We start from the raw sequence: 19,783 nt of genomic DNA on the forward strand, positions 1-19,783 counted from the left end.
ACAAGGTCAAACCCCCAATAGGAAAATGGCCATGGAAATGCAATAGGCTATAGATCCTAAGCTAGGGCATGGATGAGAATAGCATGTTGTTGATAAGGTAGACATTGTTTTAGAAAGTTGCATGCATCATGCTCTAGAGTAGGCCAATAATACCCAGCCCAAAGGATTTTCTTAGCTAGAACTATTTCACTCGTGTGAGCACTGTAAAGTCCAGCATCTACCTCCTTGAGAGCCATTGCAGCCCCATTTTGATCTAAACATTGAGAGAGAGTATCATGATAACCACGACAATATAGGGTTTGAGCAATCATATTATAATGGGAAGCTTTGTGAATAAGGTTCTAGTGTTGGGTTCATGTGAGGTGGGGAGATATGATACCATTTTGTAGGTAAGTGTGAATTTTGCGGTACCATGGGGATTGGGGACCAACCAAGATGCACACCCATGTTGATTCATCATTCTTGTATATAGCTACTCAACTAAGAATTCATATTATGTAACCTCCTATAGGATCTCTAAAAGTGAGCCAATAGTGGCCATGGCATCCGCAGCTTTGTTTTGTAATTGGGGTATCTGTATGAACTATATCTGAGTAAAATGTTCCATTAATTGATCTACCAACTCTTTTTAAGATTGTAGCTTTTCATCTTTGGTTTGATATTCATCCAAAACCTACTTGATAATAAGTTGTGAATCTCCAAAGACCTATAGCTCTGTGATGTTCCATTTGACTGCTATTTTGAGTCCATCAATAAGGGCCTCATACTCTGAGATGTTGGTGGTGAAACTGTAGTTTAAAATATTTAGGAATGTAATCTTCCTAAGGTGTGACCAAAAGTATGCTGGCTCTAGAGCCATGGGATGTGTAAGATCCATCAAAGTATAACTTCCAAGAGGGTTGTTTGTCTATTAAGCAGAGGTGCTTGTTTGGAAATTCCATAATGAGGGGGTGATCTACAACCAATGGTGCACCTACCAAGTGATCTACTATAGCTTGTCCTTTGAGAGCCTTCCAATCGATATATTGGATATCAAATTCACTGAGAAGCATGACCCATTTAGCCAGATGGCCTATGAGCACCATATGTGACAACATATATTTTAAAGGATCAATTTTGGATATTAGTTGCATAGTGTGGCTCAACATGTAATGATGTAACTTCTAAGTGGAAAATACCACGGCTAAGCAAGCCTTTTCCATTGGTGTATAATTGAGCTCATATCCCACTAGAGTACGGCCGATGTAGTTAATAGCTTGTTCCTTTCATGCATCATCAAGTTGTGCTAGAAGAGCACCTAGTGTGGTTGGGGTAGCTCTAATGTATAGTATGAGTGGACAGCCTACAACTAGAGGAACCAAAAGAGGTGGATTAGCCAAGTATTGTTTGATTAGCTCAAAATTGCATCTAGCAAATGGGGTCCCACCTAAAATTCTAACTTTTTTTAGTAAATGTGTGAATGGTTAACACTTGTTAGCAAGTTGTGAGATAAATAGTCTGATTGATTGTAGCTTTCCTCAAAGGGAGCAGAGCTACCTAAGTGTCTTAGGAGGATCTATATCCATGATGGCCTTAACCTTCTTAGGATCAATATCAATACCACATCATGATACAATGAATCTGAGGATTTTTCCAAATGTAACACTAAAGACACATTTCTTAGGATTGAGCATGAGACAATATTTAGCCAATCGATCAAACATTTCCTTGAGATGAGACAAGTGATCAAGGGCATTAAAATATTTGACTAAAATATCATCCATGTAGTCCTCAAGAGTTTTATGGATGAGGTCATGGAAGATGACCATCATGGTGCACTAATATGTTGCCCTAGCATTCTTTAACCCAAATGGAATCATGTTATAACAAAATGTCCCCCAAGGGGTGGTAAATATCATCTTAGGTTGGTCCTCCTCCACTGTTTAAATCTTATTGTATCCAGAGAAACCATCCATAAGTGATAAGAGTTCGTGACCTGAGATGAGATCAACAATCATGTCTATGTTTGGTAACGGGAAATCATCCTTCAAACAAGCCTTATTGAAATCTCTTAAGTTTGTGCAAATTTTGATATCACCAAAAGGTTTTGTGATAGGTACCATGTTGGAGATTCATTCTAAATAGTCAATTGGGTGAATGATCTTTGCCTCTAGGAATCTTTCTAACTCCACTTTAACTAGTAAAGCAACTTTGGGGTGCATCTTACGAAGATTTTTCTTGACAAGTTTGGCCCTTGGATCCACAGCCAAATGGTGTACTACTAACTTGGGGTCCAATCCTGGCATGTCTTGATAGGACCATGCAAAGAGACCAAAATTTCATGGAGGACTTCGACGAGAAGGTCTGCCTACTCAGGTGGTAGAGATGTCGCAATATATGTGATCTGTGGTATCTCAGTTAGACTGATATTGACTAGTCTAGTTTCTTTTGTTAATACTAATGATATGGTAGGCCTATGATCCTATGGGGGGAGGATGAAATCTCCATATTTTGGTGCCTCTAAGAGGTTTCCACCATTGGATACATCCTTTTTTTTCTTTTCTTTTTTTGAATCATTCAATGGCACTCCAAAGGAGTTTTCACCAGAGGATGGTTTTCTTTTGCTTTTTATCTTTTTTGTTTCATTTTTCAACTCAATTTTGTGATTGGAGATTTCCTCCTCCCCAAAGAAACCTATTGGATCTAGTTTGTAGACATATGCTGATGGTGGCAGTGGTTGTTTATGCAATGTTTCTACCCCCATGAATTTAAGGAGTGTGTACTCTATAGAGAATTTGTCAACATGGACAACACTTGGTTGGTCCCAATCAATGAGTTTGGGGTGAGCAAGTGGTAGGTCTATGAGATTTAAGGATAACCGGTAGAGCATAGAGGCTCCTAGGATAATTTCATCAAGAAAAATATCATCGAAGGATTTCTTTTCTACCTCCTCAGGAATATCTTCAACCTCAATGGGACTATTTTGGATGTTTGTGAAGGCATGGCCTTCTTTTTTAGTGTCCCCAATTATGGGGAGTCCATAGCCTAAGACTTTCCTTTTCTTTTCTTGGTATGCTTCTATAGGTTACCTAATGCCTGATTCTAGACTTCCCAGACCACATCCTTGTTAATCCCATTGCTTAGTGGTAAGGCGATGTGACCAGGGATATTTTTGTTTAAAGTGATCAAGAAGTTCTTCACTTTTTGGAGGTGGCTCTCTATATAACCATGTGCTAATTTTTGGAGTGGTTTCCTCTCCATTGAGGATACCTTTGGTAATAAATGTGGTAGGGCCCAACTATCTAAGTTGAGAGGTGGTATCTAGCTTTGGCCCTTGATGTGTCGAGCACCCTTGTGTATGTGGATCAAGTGGTAGAGTGCCAACAGCAAAATCATCTATGAGATAATATTTGCCACAACCTTGGTAGTTGATCTTAACCATAGAAAGAGTGGAGGCTAAAATGGTATTTGGATCGTGGCAAGTTCCAAAGGAACTGGCCATGGTGTGGCCAACTTTGATTCTAGGATAATGGTTGGTGTATGAAGCTTTGACAACATTGCAATAAGAAAAGGGTTCAGGATCTGCGTGGATGGTTACCTCAGTGCCATTATACAAAAATTTGATGCACTTATGGTATGTGGATGGAATGACCTTCATGGCATGAATCCATGGTCGGCCAAGGAGGATGTTGTAAGGAAGGCTAAGATCAAGTATGTGACAAACTGTTTCTTGAGTGGTTGGGCCAACTCTAAGAGGGAGCAAGATGGTTCCTTCAATGGTGCACTCCAAGTTGTCATATGTTTTGATGGTAATTACCTCATTAATGATGTCTACCTCAGTGTATCCTACCTATTTGATGAATTTTAAAGTACATAGATTTAAATTTGATCCATAATCTATCATGACCCATTTGACTACAAAGTCAGAAACCATGACAGCTATGCAAAGTGGAAGTATATGATCAAGTTCAACTATTGGGATATTGGAGGTCTTGAAGGATAAAGCACATGATGTGAATAGATGGCTGACCAAGTTATGAAACTCGGTGGCATTTATGTTAGTGGGGACACATGAGTCATGAAGAGTATTGTCAGGATCTCTTGATAAAGTGGGCTTTGTTCATAAGAGATCTAGAATGGAAATTTGAGTTGGCATGTTTCCAAGGTGTTCCAATATATTATATTGTGGTCCTAAAGGGGGTGATCCTGATGAAGGTGCTCTTGATGGAGGTGGCCTTGATGGTGTAGATATAGATGGGCTAGCTATATTGAGTTGAGCTTGGCGAGTAGTAACTGTAGGTATCTAGGCCTTTGATGTTTATAACATTGATAGATGGCTCAACTTGTGATATGTAGCCAATAAGGTTTCCATAGTCCAAGTATATTGAGGTATAGTTTTGAAACTTTTTTTCAATTATCACCTTGTTTGTTTTGAGCATTGTTGGGTTTGTTGGCAGGAGCATTTGTAGATTTTTTTCCTATGTTTGTGTTATGTGGAGGAAAAGTGTTTTGATATATCATTAACCCTACATTGGATGAGGCTTGTGCCCCCACTGTGATCTCTTTTTGGTCAATAAGGTCTTGGACATAGTCCTTCAGTTGCATGCACTTGAGTTTGGTATGTCCTTTGACATGATGAAATTTGCAGAACTCATTATCCTTATACCAGGATGCTCTATATTGATTAGGTTCCAAGGGTTGTGTTTGTGGATGTGGATAAGATTATCCTTGGCTAGTTTCTCAAAGATTGCATCAAGAGGTTCCCCCAATGTGGTGTATACATAGGGTTGTCTTTGAACATGTGGTTTAGGTCTAGCTAAAAGTATGATAGTGTTAGTTTGATTTTGATGGCTAGGAATTTGGATATTGTGTGGGTTTTTTTGCATAGGAGGCTACTGATAGATTAACAATTGTTGTTGGTAAGTTTGTTGTTGACAAAATGTGGTAGGTATGTTGGTAGCCACCCCAATGATATGAACATGTCAAGTGTTAATGATTCCATCTATTACTATGTTCTTATTCTTATTCCAATATCATGGTTTGTCATTGCTTGGGCCTCGATCCTGGGGGTTTTCTTTGTAAATTTTGATGACATCATCCTTGATGAGCCCCTACTCAAGCCTCATCCTATTTTCCTTAATGTCCTTATACGTTTGTAAATAGTTTATAACCATTTGATGGGAAAGACTAGGATGTGCATTGTTTATGAACATTTTGACAAGGTGATGTTTAGGGATGGTACATGAGATCCTAGTTGTGAGTGTTTGCCAACCTTGTAAGTATTCTACAAGGCTTTCTCCTCCTTTTTGATTGGTATGAACTAGTTCTTCTATATATAACTTAGTCTTAACAAGATGAACATATTGAGCCACAAAGGCTTCAGAAAGATCAACAAAGGTTTTAATGGTACCCTAGGGTATATGAAAAAACCATTCAAGGGTAGGCCCCCCTAAGCTTTTAGGAAAAATTTGCATGAGGAATACATCATTATAATCCATTTCTTGACAATGCATATAGAATTCCTTAACATGTGTGACTGAGGTGTCATTGTGATGGTTTTTTCAAATGGGTACAGACAATCATTTTCAAATTTAAACATTTTAGAGTCTATCCCATCCTTAAGGGCTTTGAGAGCATTTTTTATCTCTTTCCATTCAAAGTTTATAGGCGGGGTAATGGGTTCCCCTAGTCCAGGTGACCCCATTGTGGCATACATAGAAGATGTTGAAGGTTGGTATGGGAAACATTGATTGTCATATGGTGGGTGCAGAAAAATAGTTTGCACAATTGGTGGGATGGATGCTATGGGTTGTTGGAATGTAGTTTGTGCATACTATTGCATCTACTGGGTAGACGGTTGATGAGGAGGGTAAGTATGAGGTTGTTTCCCTACTAGATAATGATGTGCGACTACTTGGGCATACTGCTGGCATGATGATTGTGGCTGAAAAGATGGTAGCGTTGGCAGTGCCTAGGCCATGCTTTGTGAATGTATACTTTGCCAAATATATGTTGGTTGTGCTCCTTCTTGAGAGAGCAATTGAGTATTAACAGGGGCGAGGTAATTAATGTAAGGAAAAGTGTTCATAGTAGGATATTATAGTGGAGGGGTGATCTAACTATTGCCTAAGGGTGGCATATAAAAATAGTTAGTCATGGGTGGTAATGAATAGACATGAGGAGTGGAGGATGAAAGCAACTAAGATATGGACATGGATTTAGCACTAAAGGGGAGGCTAGTGGTAGGCCCTTGTGTCATACCAATACTCCAAGGCCCTAAAGGAAATGAGGTTGAAGTACTTTGGCTAGTAACAAATGGATTGATAGTGATGTTGGGTAGGATGGAAGATGAGGTGTTTGACCCTAGTAGAGGTATTATGGTGGTGAATGGATTGGATGCACTTTGAGATGGAAGGGAAAATGTAGTGCTACTGTGTGTTAAAGGGGGATTTTGTGAAGTAGGGAAGTGGGTGGTGGAAGTAGATGTAGATGATATACGTGTGGTTGGTTGAGATGTGCTATGTACTAAGGGTTGAGTGAGGATGGGATGGGTGTTTTGTGGAATGGGGGCAGTCACCTAGGTTGAGGGTATATTCGGGTCGACTAGTTTTATCTGTGGTGGTTGGTACCCACTATTGGATGAAGAGAAAGGATCATGAGGGATAGATGATCTTTCAAATGGTGGTTACCACCCAAACAAAGGATGGGTGGGATTCGTAATCTTGGTAGGTGGTGGGCATCCAAACTCAAAGGTGCTAAAATTGTCCCTTAAGAAATTTGCCATGATGGTTTCTTTATTTTGATCTATGATGGCATTAACAATGGTTGCATGGCCAAGTTGGTTCATGAAAGCATCAATATCTATGGAAGAGCATGTCTCTTTATAGGTTTGTGGTGGTGGATCTAGTGGTGTAATGGAAACTAAGAGGTATGGCTAAGCCTGGGCTATGTTACTACTATGAATAGGATCCATGTCTCTCTTTTTATGTGTGTTCTTATCGAAACATGTGGTGGGTGGCATGAAAGGATAACTTCCCTAAGGATGAAATGCAAGAAGGATGATGCTAAGTGTGTGTGAAGAGGTGATTCACCTAAGTGTGACTAGGGTGGATTGATTTCCTAAAATGCAAAGAAGAGTGGGTATAAAATGTGTTTAGTGATACTGTAGGGACCTAAATGATATGGTACTAAGTGAAGGAAATTGTGTTTCCCTTCAGTTTGATCTTGAAAATGTGATGGTGATATTAAACCCTAAGGTAGCCTAATGTCTATTTTTGGAATCTAAAGAAGGATCAAGTGTGTAACCCAACCTTTGGCTCAAGTTAATGTGGGACACAAGTGACAGCATATGGTGAGATGGATGGAAACTATTTTTAGGGAAACAAATCTTAATGAATGAATGCTAAATGCTTCTAAGTAGGTGAGTAAATGGTCGAGTGTGCTAGGTTTTTAATGATGCATGTGGAGGATTCTTTAAAACCTTATGTTGATGTGAAAATGGGAGGAGGTGATTCTATTTCGAATGCTTGTATGGGGGGTGGTTTTATGTGAAAGGCTAAACTTATGAGGAGATAAGTACACAAGTGTGTGTGTGGAAAAAGAAGGACCTAATTTGAGTGAGTAACACAAGAGTTGTTGATAAGGCTATGATTGACACCTCATCGAAGAGTTAGGTTTTTGAATTTTGTAATCCCACTTAGTTTGTAGTGCAATGTCTACACCGTATTTGTCAATTTGGTTTAGCTTGGCAATCCTTGGGTTGGGGGTGTTTTTTTTGTGTTTTGCTTCTATTTCCTTATAAACTGGTATTTGTGGAAGTTTAGCCTTTTTGAATTTAGTCTTGGTTTGGCCTAACATGAGATAACTCTAAAGGATTTGATCGCAACTGTGGGTTTTTATAGGCAGCAACTATGCTAAGTATACCTTTTAACCTTGGGTTGGAAACATAAATCAGTCAAGGAATAGCTAAGTTTCTAGAAATGGTCAAGTAATGAAGTCGGGCAAACTAGGCTTTAGGATTTGTTGTGAATGAACTTGCTAACAATCCTTTTGGACAAAAGTAAGGAGCACCTATTTTGAAGACAAATGTGTTGTTTTTGGTCAAGTAGGATAGATAACAAAGATAGTTTGAAAGGGACAAACTTTGGACTAAGAAAAAAAAAGATTTGTAACTGGATCTTGCTTAGTACTTTGTTGCTGAGGGAACAAGTATAATTTTGGACAAGGGAAATTTGAACCAACGAGACAAAATTTGTTGTAAATGGACTTGCTAACAACTGCTTTCTTTGAAATATCAAAAGATGGGATCTTTCTAAAGTGAGGGATTTATGGGCAAAGAGTTTCTCAAAGGACAAAGCAACTTTGAGAAAGATAAATAAATGATCTATTTAGCAAAAGGATTTGATAATAACCATAGAATTGAGTATGTTTTTACAAAAAAAAAAATTATGGGTCTTGAGCACAAGTAAGACAATTCAAACACACTCTTTATCCCTAAGGTCAAATTTTTGGTTACAATGCTATTCAACAGCCCACAACTTGGTGTCTCTTGATTCTAGTGCAAAATTTCTCTCTAATCGAAGAGGTGAGTCAATACAAGAGTCAATCAAAAAATGATACACATCAAGGCATGACAAATAGAAGTTCCCCTTCTGCGGGAACAAAGACCCTTGAAGATGAAACCCAAGTGGCCTTATGCCTCAATCTAGGGAGCACAATGGTGAGTAATCTTGAGGGATGTTGTTTCCCTTACACCGTGAATGAACATACCAAGGAAAAAAAATGAGAATTTTGACTAAAAAAAGGTTGTAAATGGATTTGTGGAATCTCACCAAATGGTTGTCACATATGTAATCCACTTAAGAATCTATTCCGAACATGTTGAAATTGTGGGAAATTTTTCTCACCTTAGGGTACCCCCAGAAACACACCACTCAAACATGGGTGATAGAGCGAGAAATTTTACCTTTTCCCCCATTTATATACCAGCCAAATTTTTTACCAGTTTGAGCTTCTCACCAAAGGGGATGCACTTCCCAAAGGTGGATGAACTCACTAGAAGTGCTCCTAGGTTGTTGTGGATGATCTTGCTAACAACTTTCAGTACATGCATTGTGTACTTTAAATGTCTTAAGATACAAAAAGAGAGAAGACAAAGATGTACTAGAGTGCACAATCTCAAAACACACAAAACACTTGATTCATTTCTATTTGAATGCTTTAATGTATCCTAACAAATTAGTTTTTGAAGTTGCACATGATCTTAGCAATCAATTGTTCATTTCAAACTTCTTAGCGATGGTCAACAAAAGAAAAATCGAGTCAACAAAAGATAAATCACGTGTGAAAGCTTGTGAAAAGGAGAGATTAAGAGCACTTTTTACTTTAGAGCATTCAAGATTTGATGGATTTATTTTAAGCCCCAAAATGGAAGTGTTTGCACATAATGTTCATTTGCACCTTAAATAAAGTGTTCATTGCATTTGGTTTGGTTTTAATACTTGGCATTCAAGAGTGGATTTTATTAATTAGATTTATGCAAACATTCCAATGAGAAAAATTCTAAGATTAAACATTTATTCCATGAAAAAGCGAGATTTTGTTCATTTTTACAACTAAAAACATGGTTTTTCTAACAATTAGTCTAAGAAACCTGCAAAAAACTAGTTAGCATTTCGCTCCAAAAGGTACCTACAACAAGAAGTGTTAAAATTTGCAATTGGTTGGTCAAACTTGCAAACCCATGGGTTTAGACCACAATCTCATAGTGCGGGAACGCAGCGAAGGGTCAAGGCATTAAGATACAAGAATTGGTGAAAAATGCAGAAAAGTGGGCTGTGGGATAAAAAGTTATAGAGAAATCTCACAAAACATCAATCATGTAGGTTTTTGGGGAGCATTCTCGTGGACAGATGGGTCAACAAGTTTGATTAGAAAGAGAAAAGGTGGGTTTCAAGGGTTGACTAACTGGGTTAAGCTTTCCTATAGGTCTTTTCCAATGATCTCGCTAGTAAAAAATGGTGTTCCCACAGGAATAAGGTCAACAAGGATGTAGGGGGTATGTTTAGTGACATGTGGTGATGATGGCTTGAGGCAAACAATGATCTCACATTCACGGGTTCGCATTCCTATTGGTTTATGTCTGCGATCCCACAGCTACGAGTTCACAATTCTGTGGTGGCAGGATCACAAACAAAGTGCATAGGAAAGTGGTTGAAAGGAGAAACCAATTTTATGGCTAGGCGCATGTTTCTTGACAAGAGACATGTGTGCTTGCAAAAATATTAGAAAACCACCTGCATAAGCATATTAGCACAATGATAGAGGGCCACACCACTCTAACAACTCACAACCAAGAATGCGACAATATAGAGACCAAGAAAAAAAAAAATGCTTCACAAATAAAATTATTATACTTGAAAAATCCTTACAACACCCACAAGATGATATGACTTCTTCAACATAAGAGAAATCCTAAATAAGAGTCTTCACACCAAGAGCTTCACCAATAACTTCTACTTGAAGAGCTACACCTTTAGAGTTTTCACACCTTGAAGTCTTCATGCCTTCTAACTTCTACTTCTCAAACTTGATTAGAAATGCTCATATCCCTTGCTTAACTAGGCACTTACCACCCAATGCATGACTTATCCACAACCTTCTAGAATTCCACCTACACAATATCCACAACCTTCTACAACTTCCATAAACTTCTACAATATCCACAACTTTCTACAATATTCATAACTTTCTAGAATTCTACCCACACACCTCGATAAATGGAATGACAACCATTTATTTATTTTATTTTTTTCTATTATGCCACCTATGCACCTCGAAAATAGAAATCACTTTTTCCCTTTTTTCCTATTTTCCATTTTTAATTATTTTCCTTCCTATTTTCGTCACTTTCTCTCTCCTCCACAATTTTTTTTTTTTTTATTATTTTTTTTTTACATTCAACATGTCTCCCCTTTATTTAAGATGCTCGTGCATCACACAAAATGTCAGTTTGGTTAATCTAATATATAACAAACAAAAATGTGATTATAGTGACCCAAATGCAGGGTTCCACCAGGCATGCCAAAATGTATCACCTAATATAGTGGTGTAAATTCAATACTAACTAATAATGAAAGTATTAACAATACTAAATGAGCCAACACTTGTGATAAGACTAAGGTTATCACCAAGCAAAAAGGAAAACCAAAAATGGTAGGCTTCTTATGGTATAACCCATGATGAAGTGGATATGTTTGTGATGGATGGAGATTTGCACTCATGGTGTGCTCAAGCTTCAAATGGATGGGTGATTATCAAGTGTGCATGTAGATGAATGTTTAAACAATGGAGGTATGGAGGGTATGAAGGGATTTTAGCATTATGATGGTATTTTGGTAGTTTTTAGGCTCTCAAAATAGCATTATAATTTTGCGTGAAGGTGACTTTTTTTTTTTGTGAAGGGAGAGGGTTTCATTTATAGGCTAAGGGGTAGAGGGATGAATGGCCAAGATGTAAGGATTGGGAAAAACTTATGGAAGGCTAGGATGACCTAAAAGGAATCACATGGATTGTGCTAGTTTGGAGCCAATTAGGAGGTGACACATGTCACTAGGTGATTGGATGGAGGGAAGGGCAAGATGAATATTCAACAAAGGAGGCTCAAGAGATAAAGGCTTCATAATGCTTTGTAAGAGCTTTTAATGCTTGTGTAAGAGCCATAAATGCTTGAGGGTGAGGGTGAGGATGAGGATGAGATTGTTGACTTTGGCTTGGGTTATCAAGTCTTAACCCTTTCTTAAAGTTGTGCACATGTTTAGGAGGGAGATTAGGCTTAGCTTAGAAAGGGGGTTAGGGGACAAGTGGCTTAGCTTTGATGGGATGGGTAAGTTAGGTGGCTAAGTGAGGTTAGTATGGGTGGATGGGTTGGATTAGGGATAAAGGTAGGTTTTAGGGATGTTTTAGGGGTTTAGATATTTTATTAAATGGTTTATTTAATAAAATGAGGGATGTGGGATTAAATTAAATATATTTGAGAATTTATTTAATTTAATAGAGGAATAGGGTTTTAATTGATAAGTTGATTTTGGGTTATCATTTGATTTTATCAATTGGACTATAATTAATTTAATTAATTAATTAACTATGGGATGATGATTAATTAATTAAATAATAAATATTTAATCAACAATGCCCTAGGAGATGACTAAATATGATTACCTAGTGATGTAATCAGATTTAGGTGTCTACAATTAGGATTCAACAAAGAAACTGATCTAGGTATAACAATCTCAATTTATTGTATAGATCTAATTCAAATCAAAATATACTTTTGATTGAAGGAATTCAACTACCAACTTGATTACACACACCATTCATGATAATCATACTCGCAACTATAATACTCCACCAAATAAATAAATTTTTCGACCTTTAGGGGGATAACTACCTTAACCAAAATATTTTACTCTTGAATTTCACTTTAGTCTTTCCAAAACATATTACCAAACCCTAATCTATACTTTATTATATCAATACGATCACCAATTTGAATTTATCTCATCTTTTACACTTTTCCAATGAAAATGACTAATTTCAAGAAATTTGATCATAATGACCAATTCATTAGAACCCATTTAATCCACATCATTACCACATCGTCAATTATCTTTACATAATGAAATATCTAGCAAAGTTAGCACAAACACATTATTTATAAGTGTTCTTGAATTTCACTTGAATGTCACTTCAATCGATCCAAAGTGTGCCTTCATATAAACCAAATCATGTGTGATTCTAACATTGATCACATAACTAAGTATAGATCATAAATATTAAATTATAGCATCATAATCTTCACAAATTTGATAGACTAATCAAATTAGTCAATATTTGTCACTAATTGTTCATCCTGGTTACACTGTCATACTTCAATCTAACATAACTTTCTCCATACTTATGTGCAGTACATAAAATTGCAACTATATATCATCTTGAGACATCTTTGAGTCTAACATACAAATTGTGTATAACAACGAGGAACACTCACATCAACTATACACTTTAGACACTACAACAATGTACCTAGTAAGTTGTCATCCAACAATATTCAAGTTGGCACCAATGAAAATATAATAAGTAAGCAATAATTATCAAGCATGCATTAAAATATATCTACAACACAATATTTGTCATTTATGCCAATATTTAGGTCATTGAAAGGGGGAGGGAAAGAGGGATGTAGACAAGGGAGGAGGTGAAGGAAAGAGATTAGGGGAAGAGGGAGGGAGGGGGGATGTGTGTGTGTGTGTGTGTGTGTGTGTGAGAGAGAGAGAGAGAGAGATTGTAAATATGATATATATATATATATATATATATATATATATATATATATATATATATATATATATATATATATATATATATAAACACATATTATATATTTATATACACACACACACACACACACACACACGCACACACACACACATTTAAACTATATATTTTATGAAGCACACAAAAATAGCCATGTTATATTTTTTCGAAAAAAATAGTAACAAGTTTTTGGGGATTAGAGTTTTGACCCTCTTAATATTTCCATTTTAAAAAATAGTAGTTTAGAAACTAGATTCAATGTACTACAATTTTTGTTCATTGCACAACTTCTAATTTTGAGTGCATGAATCAAAATTTATCTTTGAAGTCAGGGTTACCTAATTTCATAAAAACAAAATAGTGACTTATAGCCTCCTTTTTGCATACCATCTTAGTGTGCTTACCCAATCATATAGTAATTCAATTTGTTAAAAACTCAAGGTTTCGCCTTATTTTCAAGTGTACTCTATTTTTTCTCTAATCAAATAATTCATTTCATCCCCTAGGGCATATCTTGTCATTTATGACCTTTGCATGTTCTTTTGAACTCAAGATGAGTTGTGCCTAGAAATTATGCACCTTCTAACTATCTAATACCCATAGTCCAAATTTTGGTTCATTTTATGAGCTATAGATTTTTCATTGGAAAGATCCCCCCTTTGAATTAGGCTAGATTTGGCTTCGAGTCCTATGATGAGGTATTTACTATAGATCTAGATTTGCAGTCAACTTGTTTGCGTTTTAACCCCCAAAATGATGGAGTGGGTGTATAAACCCCCTATTTCTCCTCATTTTGGCATCCATTATCAAGTGAAATAATTCACCATCAAGTTTTCAAGAATTCAAGATCAAGAAATAAATTGGAGTTTAAGATCTCTTCTAAAATTAAACATCCAAGGCTTTGTAGACACCTAAAACTATCCTTCACACTTTAATATTATTTTTTATTAATATTCTCCTTTAACATTATAGTTGATTTTTATAAAATAGCTATATTTTGTATTCATCTATTTACTTAGTTAAATTAAATTAAATTAAATTAATTAACTTCCCTTTGTATACTCTTTAAAATATTAAATTAAATTTGATATATTATCCAATCATTCCCCTTTATAAAATAAGTTGTATTTACTTTATTCCTCCACTAGCCTAATGTTCTTCTAAACTATGATTAAACTAAATTTATTTTAATTTAATCATTTCTCACTTTCCTAATCTTATCATCTTTCTAGTCATTCCTCCAATTATGATTAAAATAAGGATTACTTCTAATCATGTGCATAGTCACCTTTTCCAAGGGGAGCACCTCTCTCTCTCATTTCTCTTCCAATCATTTTGAATTCCTCTCTTGTTTCACTTTTACATATTTTTGCCTCTTAATCCTAGCCGCTCATTTCTTTTATCCTCTTCATCTTAGTCTCTTCCCTTTTGCCTATTAATCTTGACCAACCATTCTTTTTCCCCTTAATCTCCTTCATCCATTGTTTTCCAACTTTCATAAAAGAAGGTATCTCTTTCATTTGTAGGTTGATCATCATAATCTTGAAATCATAATCATTAAGCATTCTAGAGAACTTGAGAACTTTATAACTTGAGCTCTTAGCATTCTATTATTTTTAGCATTTCAATTTGTTAGCATAGTTGTTGCATTTTTCTTTTCGAAAAAAAGGGGTAAAATTTATTCAATCAAAACAATGGAAATACAAAGGGTCCTAGGCCCAAAAAATCAAGTGAAATGCCACTACAACTACTCAACTCTATCCTCCCTCACTAATTGGTCCAAGATCCCAATATAATAAGCAGGAGCCTGTCCTTTCGTACAATATCCAACCAACTCCATTATATGATGCCCATTTTGCCAAGACATCAGCCACTCCATTCCATTCCCTAGAAATATGATAAAAGGAGATCAAATCCACATACCTACACATATACAAAATATCTTTGAAATAGAGGCTAATTTCCAATTAACATCAACCATACTCTAGTTATTTAACATATCCACAAAAAATTGAGAATTTGACTCACATATAATCCTATTCCATCCCAAAGAACAACCCCTCTCAATAGCAATCTTAATAGAAAGTGCTTCCATCCAATTATTAGAGTGCTTGCCTTTATAAATAGGGAAAAGAAAGATAACCTCCCCATCCTTACCTTTGCCTATGCCACTAGTACCTGCATGCCCAGGATTTCTACGAGAGGAACAATTAGTATTAATTTTTAGGATACCAGCATTGCAAGGTCACCAAGTTGTTTAGGAGGGAAATGGCATCAATGATAAACAATGCAGACAAGACTAAGAAAGTTGAACAATTTCTCCCTGAGTCATTCAATACAAGAGAAAGAGGGGCTTCCAAGCATAACTCTCGATAAGCCATAAATTTGGTTAGCAAGACCCCAACGAGGATGAAGCGATGCTAATACGAAATCTAGAAACTCATCAAAGAAGTACATTAGCATGTTCTCTTTCATGCAATGTAAACAAGAGATAGTCCAATAGAGATTTGAAAGCAGATGTATGCTCAGAAGGAAAATAAAAGATAAGGTACTCACCTCAAAATGTGAAGAGGAAGATGTAATTTTGCTTCAAAACTCGCAGATCTAATCTGTTTCTAAACTTCCAAATTCAAATCTCAAAATAAAATGATAAAAGGGAAAAAAAAAACCTAGAAATCTCCCCCGAATCTAAGACTGAAGGACTAGGTCGACTTAGGAAGACATCCTACAACCAGGTTGACCTAGTCCAATGATCTGCATCTAACGACTCCAGAAAGCTCGCGAATAATAGGTTCTAGACTTGTAATCATTTTCGCTCCCACCTGCAAATCTGTAACAATTTTGTGTGTGGGTGGCTATGAAGGGGTTTGCCTTAGTCAACCTCTCATTTTGGTGATTTCCACCACGAATAGCCATTAGGAAAAATCTCATGTGTATGTGCATATATGTGTAACCTTAGATTTGTAGATATAGATTTTTTTAAAGGTGTACATATGTATCCTCTTTTATATTTATAGACATTTATTGCATTTCTAATATTTTCGAAAAAAAAAAGCAGCACTCCAAGATACTTTCCAAGAGTGAGGAAATTGATGTCTTCATTGCATATGTTGCAACAAGAAGAAAAAGTAACAACATATTTGTTAGCCTTATACATCACCGTACTTGATCGGGCTGTTGATTTACCTTGGGATGTTTGTTACCATTAGCGAAAGTATTCCAACGCAGAAAAACAGGCGGTAAAAAATGTAGATCAAAGTCATGGCAGTTAATTTGAACTGAATTTTCATCCCATGAATAACAATACTCGCAGAGCCAAACGCATTTGCAGGTCAGATTCAAGCTACAGATTTTTCACAACAAATGTCAAGCTTCGAAATCTGATCAAACAGAAGATTGATTCTAACGACCTCTGTTTATTTCAAATCGGCGAATTTCCATCATAGATTTGAAAGGTTTTTGTTTTCTAATGATGCAGAAAACTGACAAGGGGTTTGCTCCACAAATTCCATTCAAAAGCAACACAGATTCCAATTAGAGTGCGCCTCAAAGTAAATTATTATTATTTGTTCTGTTTTGCCCATATAATTATTATCCGAAAAGCGCACCGAGGAAAAATCCTTGAAAGACTCGCGATTGGAATGCTTATGAAATAAAATCAGAAGATTCATTGTACATTTGAAGATTTTTGAGGAAAGGATGGCGACATTTAAGGGTGAAGCCGCTGAGAAAGACAGATGGCAGTTGTTTGATTAAAGACTGGGGCTCCTTTGGCCTTTGGGTGCATTTTGAAGGTCAGATACACATTTCGTTTCGATTTCAATGCACAGAGAAGCGAGCGGATCTTTGCATATTCAACTTGTCTTTTCTGGTGTATGCTGTAAGTTTGTTGGTTCAATCTTAGTATTTTAGTTCATAAAACTTTAGAACAAAATCTCTATAATTAGTTTTCTCAATGCGGTGGAAAAACCGATTCGTCGCCTGCTGCAGAATTTGCGGCCTTGAAATCAAGGCTTTTGTAAACATTGTGGTGGGCTGAGGCATTTATTGAGGAATTGCAATGGATTGGAATAGAAATTATTTTGGTCTTTAGCGCTTTGAGGTGCAGATGTTGGCGAGATCTTGTTTCCTGGACATAATGAACAATTCTGGCAATGATTCGCCTTTTGAGGGGCCAAATGCACACAGAACAGGGGAAACGGAGGAAAATAAGGGCTCATTTGTTGCTACCTATGTTAGTGTTGAGTCTGTATTGTTACTATTTTGGCTGACTGCGTCGTTAGTTGTACTTCCTTTGATATTGCCGCCTCTGCCTCCTCCTCCTCTTATACTGTTGCTAGTTCCAATTGCCATACTCGTGGTGCTCCTGGTGTTGGCCCTCATGCCTTGCAATGGTAACAATACTGTAGCCTCTGCGGTTTAATAAGCCACGCAGGAGGTACAGGTTCGAATCCGGATAATAGCAGGCTATCTGTGCCTTTGTATGTATGTACAGTTAATTGTGCAGAATGGTCTCAGATCTTGATGTTAATGCTGTCCTGTAATCGAAGCAAAGTTGGGTGCGAAATGAAAATGTTAAGATTCAAGTTCCATTTGATTTTTTGGCTTCGGCATATCTGAGATTCTTACAAGGTCTCTAACTAACAAGGTAATCCAAAAGCTTGTCTATGACTATTTCCTTGTCTGCATAGATGTTAGTTTTTAGCTCTTGTGGTCTCAGGATCGATATGTTTGTTTTAAATCGTATTACAAAGAGGCTGTTATTTTTATATTGGCAAAGATAAGCACATACCGGCTCAGACCGGTGGGGAGGAGGAGAGGAACAGGCACAGATAGGAGGCCCTATTTCTGATTGGGACACGGTTAATCTTAAGCAGGGGCACGAATCAGCAAGTCCATTAGACTAGCAAGGTTTTTAAATCTGGTGTCTGTTATAACATCACCACTACTTAATCAACATATCATACTTTCAGTGGCTGTTATAACATCACCTCTACTTAATCAACATATCATACTTTTAATTACTTAGATCTGTTTTTATACTGATATATGTTGAAGAATTTTAAGTAGAAAATGAACCCTATAAACATTTTTAATGGTTGAACGATGAATGCCAGGAAAAAATCTCCGATGAGTAATTTGGTTAAAATTGAAATCTGGGTTGATGTCCCAAACATCGAGTCATCCAAATCTCTTAGTTTTCTCCGGTTATTGTTTTCAGTAATTATGAACAGTGGTAGCCTTCAAAACCTCTATTGTTTTTATATATTTCAAGATAAATTTATGCCAAAAGATTGGATGTCAGACTAGAGATCAACGTGTTATATGGATGAAGAAGTGTTATGTTTCTGGCATTTGTGCCTATGAATCCCCCCCATCTTTGCAAGATGCAGCCTAAGATCACTTTTGCTTAATCGAATTTGTGTGTTTTCAATGAAGCAGGTTCAAAACTGTAAGAACTGAAATGTCTTTTGTATTATTGGTTCCAACTATAAATAAATGAGGCACTTGCTTCATCAGTTAGGAGATAAACCTATTGGATTCTGGAATTACCTATATAAGGAGGTCTAATTTGTTATTACTTCATTAGTTAGGAGATAAGCCTATTGATATCATTTAGTAACTTGGATTCTGGAATTACCTATATAAGGAGGGCTAATTTGTTATCTATGCACGTCTTGTTTTCTGATATGTTCGAAACTATGCACTTATTTTTTGGGGTAGGCTTTGGTTTCTTCATTTTTTTCATTCGGAAACTGGAACGAGCTCATTGCACTGACCTCCATCCTTACCTCTTCCCAATCAATCATGAAACTGATTTTGAAGAAAATCACTCCAGCGAACTAGTTCCGATCAATTTTGACTTTGTTAATAGTGGAAGATAAGCATCACCTACATCTAATAAATGCCAATTGTTCTATTTATTTTCATGAAAATGAATTCTTATAAATTACTACTCATTTAATATAAGTGAATAAATTTCACTTAAAAATTACAGAGTTAAATTCTGATAACAATATCGCACACTGCATTATCAAAGGTTACAGCTCAACTACCAAACTGGTATCCAAGATTGAAGCACGTACTAAGTCTTTGCTAAATCTGAGCTCCCCAATTTTTAATGGGCGAAAGATCGAAATTCTAAAAGGCCTTTTGTCACGAGCACTATTCTACTGGCTTGTGGATCCTCACAGGTTGCTGTTAACCAATGGTATCCAATATGGACCTTGATGCTTTGTTTATTTGGTACAATAGAATCAGTAAGGTTAAAATAAAAGGCACTCATTAGTAACAATTAAGGACAGGAAAAATCTTCAAAATAAGTAAACAGAGTGACGCGCCTCTTCTTTCTAATCTCTAATATCATCTTGACAATCATGCAGCTTTAGACTTGTTCTTAGTGATTTTACTCGGATGACTTCTGTTGTCA

The 19,783-nt window shown here is 36.5% G+C and overlaps 1 protein-coding gene across 1 annotated transcript; it reads left to right on the forward strand.

The window, feature by feature from the left end:
* The first annotated feature begins 17,092 nt into the window (after nucleotides 1-17,092).
* On the forward strand, nucleotides 17,093-17,945 carry LOC149566019 (uncharacterized). Its single transcript, XM_089819474.1, has 2 exons — nucleotides 17,093-17,233; nucleotides 17,344-17,945. Exon 2 carries the CDS (start codon nucleotides 17,462-17,464, stop codon nucleotides 17,774-17,776), a length of 315 nt encoding a protein of 104 aa, XP_089675600.1. The 5' UTR covers nucleotides 17,093-17,233; nucleotides 17,344-17,461; the 3' UTR covers nucleotides 17,777-17,945.
* Nucleotides 17,946-19,783: the final 1,838 nt, after the last annotated feature.

This window comes from Cupressus sempervirens, chromosome 3, assembly GCF_028749045.1.
Source record: "Cupressus sempervirens isolate cs-2001-9-10 chromosome 3, ASM2874904v1, whole genome shotgun sequence".
Lineage (NCBI taxonomy): Eukaryota > Viridiplantae > Streptophyta > Pinopsida > Cupressales > Cupressaceae > Cupressus > Cupressus sempervirens.